We start from the raw sequence: 12824 nt of genomic DNA, 5'->3' as shown, positions 1-12824 counted from the left end.
CCAGATGCCATGATCTTTGTTTTCTGAATGTTGAGCTTTAAGCCAACTTTTTCACTCTCCACTTTCACTTTCATCAAGAGGCTTTTTAGTTCCTCTTCACTTTCTGCCATAAGGGTGGTGTCATCTGTTACTGATATTTCTCCTGGCAATCTTGATTCCAGCTTGTGCTTCATCCATTCCAGCATTTCTCATGATATACTCTGCATAGAAGTTAAATAAGCAGGGTGACAATATACGGCCTTGATGTACTCCTTTCCCGATTTGGAACCAGTCTGTTGTTCCATATCCAGTTCTAACTGTTGCTTCTTGACTTTCATGCAGATTTCTCAGGATGCAGGTCAGGTAGTCTGATATTCCCATCTCTTAAAGAATTTTCCACAGTTTGTTGTGATCCACACAGTCAAAGGCTTTGAAATAGTCAATAAAGCAGAAGTAGATGTTTCTCTGGAACTCTTTTTTGACGATCCAACGGATGTTGGCAATTTGATCTCTGGTTCCTCTGTCTTTTCTAAATCCAGCTTAAGCATCTGGAAGTTCACAGTTCATGTACTATTGAAGCCTGGCTTGGAGAATTTTGAGCATCACTTTGCTAGCGTGTGAGATGAGTGCAACTGTGTGGTAGTTTGAGCATTCTTTGTATTGCCTTTCTTTGGGATTGGAATGAAAACTGACCTTTTCCAGTCCTGTGGCCACTGTGGAGTTTTCAAAATTTGCTGGCATACTGAGTGCAGCACTTTCACAGCATCATCTTTTAGGATTTGAAACAGCTCAACTGGAATCCTATCACCTCCACTAGCTTTGTTTGTAGTGATGCTTCCTAAGGCCCACTTGACTTCACATTCCAGGATGTCTGGCTCTAGGTGAGTAATCACACCATCGTGATTATCTGGGTTGTGAAGATCTTTTTTGTATAGTTCTTCTGTGTATTCTTGCTACCTCTTCTTAATATCTTCTGCTTCTGTTAGGTCCATATCATTTCTATTCTTTATTGTGCTCAGCTTTGCATGAAATATTCCCTTGGTATCTCTAATTTTCTTGAAGAGATCTCTAGTCTTTCCCATTCCATTGTTTTGCTCTATTTCTTTGCATTGATCTGTATCTATATATTTTTTTGAGTTAATAAATTTTTGTTGCTTATTATGATTTGTTAAAAATTGAAGTGTAGTTAATTTACAATGTTGTATTAGTTTCAGGTGCATCTATATGACAGCCCTCCAAGGGAAAAGTGCTACAAAGGAAAAGTAATTTGGTCAACTGAAAAAACTGGAGTATGATTGCTAAACGAGATAAAAATACTGCATCAGTGTTCAACTTACTGGAATTGGTAACTAAATCATGGTTATGGCCAAGAATATCCTTCTTCTTAAAAATACTCCCAAAAGTATTTAGAGATGAACAAGGTGTAACTTCCCCCTCAAACAGTTCAGGAAAGAACTATGTACATATGTTTATACACATATACAGATAATGATAAACAAGACACTTATACACACAGGAAATGTACACACACACGCACACACACACATACAGACGAGAGGGAGAGAGAGAGGGATGGGGGGAAGAGAACAAACAAATGATAAAACAGTGTGCAAATCTGGCAAAAGGGAATTAACTGTTCTTCATGCACTTTTCATTTCTTTAACTTTTCTATGCATATTTGAAATTATTTCAAATAAAGGTTTAAAAAAAGCCTCCAAACTTCAACTTCGTCTTTGAAAGCCTATGTTATTTATTTTTGGATTTTCTATTGTATTTTGCTTTTCATCATCATCATCTGCTTTTATTTTGTTTTTACTAATTTTTATTGAAGCATAGTTGCTTTGGGGTTCACAGGTGGCTCAGTGGTAAAGAATCCGCCTCCTGAGGCAGGAGATGTGGGTTCGATCCCTGAGTTGGGAAGATCCCCAGGAGAAGGAAATTGCAACTCATTCCAGTATTCTTGTCTGGGAAATCTCATGGATGGAGGAGCCTGGTGGGCTATAGACCGTGGGGTCGTGAAAGAGTCAGAGAGGACCCAGCGACTAGACAACAACAATAGTTGCTTTACAATGGGAGTTTCTGTTTTAAGTCCCACCTTTCCGGTTTCTTAGGAAGGCAGAGACACCACAGTACGTGAACACGTCTCTGATTCTCCTTCAATTTGGAAACATGTGAAATCACATGGAATACCATGCAAACGATGGGGAGGTAGATGTGTGTGTGTATGACCCCATCTCTCTCCCCAATTTAAACTTCAGCACGCAGTCCCAGTGCCCACAGGGGTCAAGTCAGCATGTGAGTGAGTGAAGCAGGCCAGGCGTAAGAAGAGTCAACTACTAGAAATACAATAGAGCCTTCTTGATTGTTTTTTACTGGGCTATGGGGAGCACAAAGTATCATACGAACAGGTATGCTGACTGCAAATGGGATTTCTGAGTCACACTGGAAAAAAAAAAAAACCCAGAAATATTTAATAACGTGTTTTCATCTCAAAACCCCTCAGACCTAGAGGATTCCAGGCTTCCAGCCCCCGGGGACCGTGCGGGAATGTGGTTTTGTCACGTCGAGATGTGGAGTACGGAATCCCACTGGGAGTCTTTCAGCTGGGAGCAGTACTCAGTTTTACTCAGTTTCATAATGGAAAAGAGCTGTTCACAAATGTAGGTGCTCCCAAACATGGAGAGGATCTTGGCACAGTGCGTCTTGTACTTGGGGTAACTGCCCCAGAGGTATTTATAGAATTCCGGTATTCCAACCTTGTCGTATTTGGTTTTCAGGACCGTGTTGCACTGCAGATCAATCACCTCCATCTGCAGGGCTTCCTGGACACTCTCGATCTTTGTGGAGAAAGGGGAGCTGAACAGGGTCAGTTCACTTTCGTAGAGTTTGAAATCGGACAGCCTTTTCTGGAACTCCGTCTTCAGCTCCACGATTTTGGGAATGTAGTTCAGGCCGTCGCTTTCATTCCTGGAGACTGATTTCAGGGTGGGAAAGTGGGCCAGGTTATTCCTGGCCAGATGAGTCTCCCAGAGGCACAGTTTGGCCAGGAAGGCCCGAATCAAGTCATACATCTGCGTCACGATTTGGGAATGCCCTTGCAGGGAGATGTTCAACGTGTTCAAGTGCGTGGTCACGTCCACCAAGAAGGCCAAGTCTTTGATCCAGTCTTGAGAGCTCAGCTGAGGCAGGGGCTTGCCTCTGGAGGACATGAAGCAGTCAATCTCTTCCAAGGATTCAAAGAACCTCTTCAGCACCAGCCCACGGCTGAGCCACTTAATCTCCGTGTAGTACAGAAGGCTGCCGTATTGGCAGTCCAGCTCATAGAGCAAAGTCGTGAACTCGCTGTGGTTCAGCCCGCGGGAGCAGATCCAGTTCACAGCGTTAACCACCACGCTCATGACGTGGTCCATCTTTAACCTCTGAGCGCAGAGCGATTCCGGGTGGATGATGCAACACACGGACTTCAGATCGGAGCCCTTGCAAACCATCGCCACCTTGGACTTGAGTTTCGGGACCAGCCCATCGTTGGCGTCTACCATGGCAGGGGTGCCGGTGGAGGCCACGCTGACTAGTTTCGACCAGTCGATATTAAACTTTTTCAGACTTTTCTCAACACGCAAAAAGATCTCGTTTCCAGACTTCGTACCCGTCATGGGCACCGTATCTAAAAGTTCTTCTGACACATCAAAATTCTCATCGACTCCCCGGATAAAGATGGCCAACTGGGTGGTGTTGTTTATATCTGTGATCTCGTCAATGGCAATGGAATAAGCCACAAAAGACCTGATTTTTTCACGTAGCTTCTCCCACAGGTTCCCAGCCGTGTCTTCCACAGGCTGGATGGCAGCGTTTTCCCTTGGACTCACCTTGGCGAACACTTGTTTTTGCTCGGGACACACGGTGTCTGAGGACCCTAAGAGATACTTTCTGAGTCCTTCCTTTAGCTCCTGGAGCTTCTCATCACGCATCTTCTCGGTGTACTGGTCATAGTGCTTGCTGTGGTTGGTTTGATAATGGCGTCTCAGGTTGTATTCTTTGGATACCGACATGCTCTGTTTGCATATTAAACAGGTAGGGATATTCTGCACTTCCATGAAGAAATAAGCTCTCTCCCACTTTTCTTGAAATACACGGCCCTCTTGATCTATCTTCCTTTTTCCCACTTTTGATAGAGACATGGAGACAAGAAAGAGTTCACTTTTCTCTTGACTGTTAGAAAAACATCAGCAAAAACATGATGACAAATGCAGGGGATAAGGTAGCGGGGGGGCGTGGGTTAACTGGAGAGTAACCCAGCTATGCAGAGGTGAGGGGTGGGGCTGCGGACACTCAGGGCCAGCAGACTATTGCCAAGGGAGCATGGCCCCATGCTGGCTGGATCTTCAGATTTCTAAAGAAAACCTGGAAATGAATTTTTACGAAAAAGCCCCTGGTTTTTCCGTATCGGCCACTAATTCCCTTTTTTAAAAGGCTGATGAGTCAAATGAAAGATGTCTTTGGTGAGGGTCGGTAAGTGGCTATGTTTGTTCCACCTGGTTTAAATGAGAATGATTTGAGATTGTATCTGCATTTTAACATATTGGGCTTCCCTGATGATTCAGCATGTAAAGAATCTGCTTGCAATGCAGGAGACACAGAAGACTCAAGTTCGATCCCTGGGTCAGGAAGATCCCCTGGAGGAGGAAATGGCAGCCTACTCCAGCATTCTTGCCTGAAAAATCCCACAGACAGAGGAGCCTGGCGGGCTACAGTCCAAAGAGTTGGACATATTTTTTTTTTCAATGGCTTTTCAAGAGAATTTGGAAATAACAGAGAAGGGGATGAGTACAGAAGGCATGTAATTTACCTACTATGAGTCCCAAAAGACACTGGTGACAGCCACAGACCCTCACAGAACTTACGTGGTTTCAGTGTAAAGAAATGGGCCACAATGTACGTGAGCTTTACTTCAAGAGAACACGGGTATAAAAATTCACTTTAAGGAAATGCAGACAGAGACGGTCAATTCAGTAGTTGCCTGGGGCTGGGGGTGGGGATGGGAAATGACTAGAAATGGGCAGGAGGAATCTTTGGGGGATGATGGAAATGTTCTAAGATTAGATTATGGTGACAGTTGTGCAACTCTGTAACTTTACTGAGAAAGATCACTGGACTGTGTACGGTTTGCACAAGTCAATGTTATGGTATGTAAATTATGCCACAATAAACCTCTTAAAAAGGTACAAAGCTATTTAGCAACCAGATGAATTTAGGAAGAATAACTGTGCATTTCAAGAGAAGAGTTTTGATTCCAAAAATTTAAAAAAAAAATTTTTTTTTTTTGAGATGGACCATTTTTAAAGTCTTTATTGAATTTGTTACAAGATTGCTTCTGTTTTAGGTTTTGACTTTTTTGGCCCTGAGGCATGTGACCAGGGATCCCCTGACCAGGGATCAAACCTACACCCCCAGCACTGGAGGTGAAGTTTTAACCAGTGGATTTCCAAGGACGTTCAGAGCTTCCAAAATTTAAGTGAGGAGGTTCTCTAGTGATTCAAACTTTTGGAACCATCTCTACATTTTCTGCTTTTTTTTTTTCTTTCTAGAGATACCTTATGTTTTAAAATTTACATTGAAATATAGTTGACTTACAGTGTTAGCTTCAGGTATTATATACATATGTTCTTTTCTAGACTCTTTTCCATTATAGGTTAATGCAAGATGGTATAGTTCCCTGTGCTATACAGCAGGTCTTTGACAGTCACCTTGTCCGCTTTAATATTCAAGAGGATTCTGACTTGCTTGCAAGGATTCTAGGGGAGACATGAAAAATATTTGGACTTCCCCAGTGGTCTAGTGGTTAAGACGAGCTTCTACTGCATGAGGCGTGGGTTTGATCCCTGACTGGGGAACTAAGATCCCACATACCAAGTGGTGTGGCCAAAAAAAAAAAAGTTTTAAATTAAAATGAAATTTAACAAGCAAAAAGGCTGGAACCTTGCTCCATCAGAATAGAAGTCAGCCTCGGCACTGACTGGAGAGGGTTCTGGGAGCCCTGCTGTGCCAGGCAGGAGCCGTGTTGGTTCTAACCATGGGGATGTCAGTGGTTAGAGACCCTGGAGGTGGGGCTGGCGTGGCCAGGCAGGTCCTAGTTACCAACTAAGGTGGAGCAGCAGGAGTTCAGTATTATGAGCACCTTCCTCCGCCATAAAGGACTCCTGAATAAAAGCGCGGTGTGCCATCACACAGAGCAAGCGCCACCAAACTAATATGAGAAAAAAATGGCCTGGCTAAGAAAACACAAGAAATGAAATTAACGTGCTTTATAAGAAGCAGGAAAAATGAACATAGAGACTGACGTGTTTTGGGACTTGTCGCTGGTGATCCAGTGGCTAGGATTCCAAGCTCCCAATGCAGAGGGCCCCGAGTTCGATCCCTGGTCGGGGAACTAGGTCCCACAAGCTGTAACTAAAGATCCTGCATGCCACAACTAAGGACCAGAGCAGCAAATAAATAAGGAAAAAGTGGCATGCTTTGCTCTGAGACTCAAGGCTCAGGAAGGAAGGACCCCATGGTGAGTGCCCCCGAAGACAGCTCACACCTCATATCGAGGGCTGGAACCATCTTCTCACCCCCAGAATACTCACCATTGCTGAGCTCGAGACCTGGAAGTGGTCTGAAGAGAAAAAGAGACATTGGTGAGTGCAACAAAGGGCACTTTTCCTGTCTTGTCCATTTAGTTCTATTTGACAAACTTTTGTGACGTCAGCTATCGGCTAAAGTAAGACTGGTTTCCCAATGATTACCAAGAAATGGGAGCTAATACACACAGTTCCCAGAAGCGGAAGCTGATGAACTGGGACTTCCTCGGTGTTCCAGTGGTTAAGACTTTGAGCTCCCAATGCAGGGGGCCAGGGATTGATTCCTGGTCAGGGAACTAGAGCCCACATGCTGAAACCTGAAGTTCCCGCCTGCTGCAATGAAGATCCCACATGCCGCAACTAAGACCCAGAGCAGTCAAATAAGTAAATTAAATATTTTTTTTAAAAGAACACTGTGAGCTGAGTATGAGGGGCAGTATCACATAGCACTTGACTGACTTGACCGCTGGGACCCACCGCCCCCCTTCTGGGGTGAGAATCCCAGTGCCCCCCGACTTGTCCACCTCGAGGAAGTTAGGATCTGCAGCTCATTCTCCTGACTCGGCAGGGAACCCTCCTGTACCTGATGACTGTGAATTTGATAAAGTCTGCGGCATCCAGGATCCTTCTCATGGAGCTGATTTCTAGGTAGCCGGGGGCTTTGAAGACCACCCCCGGGGGCATGCCGTCGATCACCACGCAGCCAGGGTTGAAGGTGATCTTCCGGTAGGGAACTTTCACAGGGAAATCCACGCCAACGGCTTCACCTGCGGTGAGATGAGCATAAAGCCAGTTCAATTTGTTACTTGCTTCTCCCAAACTGAGCTTTACCTTTAAGGTTAAGCTTTCAAAATTATTCACATCAAGTGATAACAATGGTGATCAGCCATTATTTTATTCTCCAGGTGTGCTAGGATGCAAGAGTGATTTTAGTGATTTTTGAAATTGGGAATGGGTAGGATAGCAGACTTGGTCTCACTATGCATGAAATAGGGATTATCTACCTAAAAAGGGTTTCTGAGGATTAGGTGATTCCTCACAGGTCAAACGCTAAAAACAGTACTCAGCCATGGGAAGAAGTCGGTAAGTCAAAGATAGCTATGGTAGTGATTTTTTAAATTGAGATAAAATTGACATATAACATTATATTAGTTTTGGGTATACAACATAATGATTTGATAAAGATAGCTTTTTAAAACAATTTTTTATTGAAGTATAATCAATTTATAATGTGTTAATTTCTGTTGTACAGCAAAGTGATTCAGTTTTATATATATATATAACACACACACATTTTCTTTTTAAAATATTCTTTTCCACTATGGTTTATCATAGGATATTGACTTTATTTTTCTGTGCTATACAGTATGACCTTGCTGTTTATCCATTCTATTTATAAACGCTTACATCTGCTAACCCCAACTTCCCGCTCCATCCCTCCCTCAGCCTCCCCCTCCTTGGCAACCACCAGTGCGTTCTCTACGTCCATGATTCTGTTTCCCAGATAGGTTCATTTGTGTCCTATTTTAGATTCCACAGAAAGTGATATCATATAGTATTTGTCTTTCTCTTTATGACTTACTTCACTTAGCATGACAATCTCTAGTTGCAGCCATGTTGCTGCAAATGGCATTATTTCATTCTTTTTTGTGGCTGAGCAGCATTCCATCAGACGCAGGTACTAGGTCTTCCTTATCCGTTCATCTGTCGGTGGACATTTAGACTGTTTCCATGTCTTGGCTACTGTGAGTACTGTTGCTACGAACATAGGGGTGCACGTATCTTTTTGAATTATAGTTTTGTCTGGATATATGCCAGGAAATGGAAATGCTGGATCATATGGTGGTTCTGTTTTTAGTTTTCGAAGGAATCCCTATGTTATCCTCCACATGGCTGCACCAACTTATTCCCACCAACAGTGCAGAAGGGTTCTCTTTTCTCCACAGCCTCTCCAGCATTTATTATTTGCAGATTTCTTTAATGATGGCCATTCTGACTGGTGTGAGGTGGTACCTCATTGTGATTTTGAGTTGCATATCTCTAATAATTAATAATGTTGAGCATCTCTTCATGTGCCTATTGGCCAAAAGCTAGCTATTATTATTATTATGTTATTAGTGTTTCCGTGTAAAAACACACACTAATTTTGATCACAGCTCCTTAAGAGAAAGATCAATTTCTTAATCAGTTAGAAAGAAATATTTCAAATATAGTCAAAACTCTGAATATGCAACAACATAAAAACATACCAAATTTTCGGCTAAAAAGGTCATTGACTTGCTCTCTTAGTTGTTTTATTTTTTCAAGGCTTGACAATCTTTCCTTCTCATTATCTAAAAAAATTAAAAAAAAAGTTAATGTATTTGGCCCCAACCCCATAAGGCCATTGGAGAAAACCCCCATTAGCTCATGAGAAAATACTTTACCTGGCTTATCAATTTACATTTAGCAAAAAGTAAGCATTTTGTAAATTTGTAAATTTAAGGCATTAGAGATGTCTTTCCTTAGTTGACAGGTTGAACTTAGTAAAGAAATAGCCCCAAGAGATTAACCCATGTCACAAAATGGTTAAAATATAACAAAATGAAACACAGTCTAAATTATGACAAAATCAGATAGAATTCTATACCTGGGACTGTCACCTGAACGATGTTAAGGTCTTCAACACCTGCTGCAGAATTTGTAATATTGGGTGAACTGCTGTTTCCTTAAACAGAAATTGAAATTTAGAAGTTATAGAAAATTAGACCACTTCTGCTCTAAAACTATCAAACTGCCATTCTGATCAGAAGGCCCAAGGAGAGAATTCCCGGTGACCTAGCGATTGTGACTCAGGCTTTCCCTGCCAACGGCCCAGGTTCAATGCCGGATGGGGAACTAAGATTCTGCAAGCACCACAGTGTGGCCACAAAAAGAAAGAAAGAAAGAAAGCAAGCCAGACTAAATTGTTAACACTCCAGAGAATATTTAGCTGTGGAATCACAAGCTGGCTTGGCATTAATTGACGTTTGAGTCCATGTCAAAGGGGAAAGGACACTATGGCTTTTACTTAGTTTGTAGCCCCTGATACTTCACAGTCAGTCTAAATTGATTTCAAAAGAAGAATGATTAAAAATATATTTCCTGGGACTTCCCTAGCGGTCCAGTGGTTCAGACCCCAAGCCCCCAATGCAGGGGGCACAGGTTCATGCCCTGGTTGAGGAATTAAGATCCTGCATGCGACTTGGCCAAAGGAAAAGAAAAAAAAATCCTTTATTGTTATTCTCATTTTAAGGAGGGGTGAGGAGAGGAAGACATACGAGTGTGTACAAGAGAGCACTTGAGAAGCAGACGACCCATGAGAAATGATGTAACAAGACAGTCAAGGAAAAGCTCAGATGGGGCTAAATAGTAAAAGCGCAGCTGATATTATCACAGTCTGGTCTAATGACAGACACTACGCTCCCTTAAGTTCTATGCGAGAAATGAAATGAGCCTATCTAGTCCTTTCTGCGGAGAAGGCGCTGGCACCCCACTCCAGTACTCTTGCCTGGAAAATCCCATGGACGGAGGAGCCTGGTGGGCTGCAGTCCCTGGGGTCGCTAACAGTCAGACACGACTGAGCGACTTCACTTTCCCTTTTCACTTTCATGCACTGGAGAAGGAAATGGCAACCCACTCCAGTGTTCTTGCCTGGAGAATCCCATGGACGGAGGAGCCTGGTGGGTTGCAGTCCATGGGGTCGCGAAGAGTCGGACATGACTGAGTGACTTCACTTTCCCTTTTCACTTTCATGCACTGGAGAAGGAAATGGCAACCCACTCCAGTGTTCTTGCCTGGAGAATCCCATGGATGGAGAAGCCTGGTGAATCCCATGGATGGAGAAGCCTGGTGGGCTGCAGTCCATGGGGTCGCTAACAGTCAGACATGACTGAGCGACTTCACTTTCACTTTTCACTTTCATGCACTGGAGAAGGAAATGGCAACCCACTCCAGTGTTCTTGCCTGGAGAATCCCAGGGGCGGGGTAGCCTGGTGGGCTGCGGTCTATGGTGTCGCACAGAGTCGGACACGACTGAAGCGACTTAGCAGCAGCAGCAGCAGTCCTTTCTGAGGGACGCAGAGTTCAGTCCCTGTGTTCTGAACGATCAACTATTTGGATATCTGAGATTCTACACTGGAGAGCAAGACCTCAGAAGGACATAAGGAGCCACACCACACTGCTCCTCCCTCCCCTGGTCATACACACACACACACACACATTGATTTCACTCTTTTCCCTGGGGCAGTCCTTTGAGGAAAAAGGAAAACTACACTTAGCAGTGTGAATTCGGCAAGGCTTTTGGCAACCAACCTTCAATTTTCACCTCAGCTCCAGGGTCCTCACTCGTTTCTGAAGGGGCAAGTTGAGTAGAATCTTGAAAAAAAATTTCTAAAATGACACTCGTTGTTACATATTCTCATGTTCCAATATTTTACTGCTCTTCTGCCCCCAAAGTTGCTTATCCTGGCATTTTAAATGCATTTCATATTTAATAAACAGAGGTATAAACACAAAGGTAATTTTAATTTTAAAAGGGATAACAGAGTAATAAAAGATTACCTTAACTTACAAGGGATAAGGGGAGATAAGAAACTTTCAGGGAGCAAATGATACGAAGTTACCCACAGTAAGGGACACAGAATATTCTTCTCTTTGAGCTAATGGAATTCATGTGGCAACAGTGTTTTCTGGTTGTTGTTGGGAATTATTGAGATTTTTCAAAAGCTATTCACTCCTCTCTTATCCTGCCAGCAGCCCCCCAGTGATTCAAGGTCTATCATTACTTGGACTCATAGTTGAGTTTTCTGCTGGATAAGAATTATGACATGTACATCAAGTTGGCATCACCAGACTCAATGGAAACGAGTCTGTGCAAGCTCCAGCAGATGGCGAAGGACAGGGAAGCCTGGTGTGCTGCGGTTCGTGGGGTTGCAAAGAGCTGGACACAACTGAGCGACCGAACAACAACATACAAGTTCTACATACAGACAAGAGCCTGGCTAGATTATCTCACCCAATGGGCTCATTTTAGAAAGATCTGTCACTTGTTACGTTAATTGATTGTTAGCAAGAGAAGAAAGACTAGAACTCAAGACCGTTTTGATTTTGAACTATCGTCGTATAAGATAGGGGAAAATGGATGAAGGTGCACTGGGCTGCGTGCACTGTTCTTGCAGCTTCTTGTCAATCTGTTGCTGTTCAGTTGCTAAGCTGTGTCTGACTCTTTGCGACCCCAGGGACTGTAGCCCGCCAGGCTCCTCTGTCCATGGGATTTCCCGGGCAAGAATACTGGAGTGGGTTGCCATTTCCTTCTCCAGGGGATCTTCCTGACCCAGGGATCGAACTCTAACTACTTTAAAATAAAAAGGTTTCAGGGAGTTTTCTGGTGGCCTAGTGGTTAGGATTCTGGGCTTTCACTACCATGGCATGGGTTTTAATCCCTGGCTAGGGAATTGAAATCTGGTAGGCCGTGTGGTTCGGTCAATAAAGAAAGAATGAAAGGACTGGCATAAAATAGAAAGCTTTTAAAAATCAAACAAGGGGCTCCCCTGGCAGTCCAGTGGTTAAGACTTCACCTTCCAGCGCAGGGGTTTCGGGTTTGATCTCTGGTCGGGGAGCTGAGATCCCACAATGCCTCGGGGCCAAAAACCCAAAACATGAAACAGAAGCAAGTATTGTAACGAATTCAATAAAGACTTTAAAATATGGTTCATATCCAAAAGGTCTTTTAAGAAAGTTTATTCTCTGCAAAATACTGTAAACTGAAAAGAGAGAGAATGCCTCAATTTTCTAACCTTCCATTGGTAATTCCATTTCTATTACTTCAGTGCCTGCAGAAGAATGACGGCTCTCTGAAAGGAAAGCAAACAATATATTAAATAGGCAGAAACACATATTTTTAAAAAAGACATCATTTGAAACTAAGGCAAAGAATTCAAGACCCACATAGGAATACCCACGAAATATTTACAGACTCCTTGAAATCGAATTCATATAAATGATCCTTTATGTTTTTTTTCCCTTAACCTAGCTTTGCTTTGGAAAAACTTAAAACATAGAAAAGCAGAGAGAAGGCGAAATGAGGCCATTTGTCCATCCTCCAGCATCAAGTCATCGACTCAGGTCATTCTTTCTGTGCCCCCACCCCCACCCCCCGGCCGGTTGTTGTTCAGTCACTCAGTTGTGTCAGATTCTTTGCAACCC

General features: G+C 43.2%; 1 protein-coding gene across 4 annotated transcripts in view; it reads right to left on the bottom strand.

Annotated features, from left to right (window-relative positions):
• LOC102190194 (general transcription factor II-I repeat domain-containing protein 2) overlaps positions 2323-12824 on the bottom strand; it is a 48470-nt gene continuing 37968 nt past the window's right edge. For 3 of the 4 annotated variants that reach the window (XM_018040749.1, XM_018040746.1, XM_018040748.1), the window contains 7 exons: positions 12416-12472; positions 10932-10994; positions 9229-9306; positions 8849-8932; positions 7183-7366; positions 6606-6634; positions 2323-4141 (listed from right to left, as the gene is read on the bottom strand). In XM_018040749.1, the coding sequence (XP_017896238.1) occupies positions 2538-4141; positions 6606-6634; positions 7183-7366; positions 8849-8932; positions 9229-9306; positions 10932-10994; positions 12416-12472 (2099 nt within the window). In that variant the 3' untranslated portion in view covers positions 2323-2537. The remainder of the gene's footprint in view (positions 4142-6605; positions 6635-7182; positions 7367-8848; positions 8933-9228; positions 9307-10931; positions 10995-12415; positions 12473-12824) is intronic. The other variant, XM_018040747.1, reaches the window with a different exon arrangement.

This window comes from Capra hircus, chromosome 25, assembly GCF_001704415.2.
Source record: "Capra hircus breed San Clemente chromosome 25, ASM170441v1, whole genome shotgun sequence".
Lineage (NCBI taxonomy): Eukaryota > Metazoa > Chordata > Mammalia > Artiodactyla > Bovidae > Capra > Capra hircus.
This window is presented reverse-complemented; position numbering and strand designations above follow the sequence as displayed.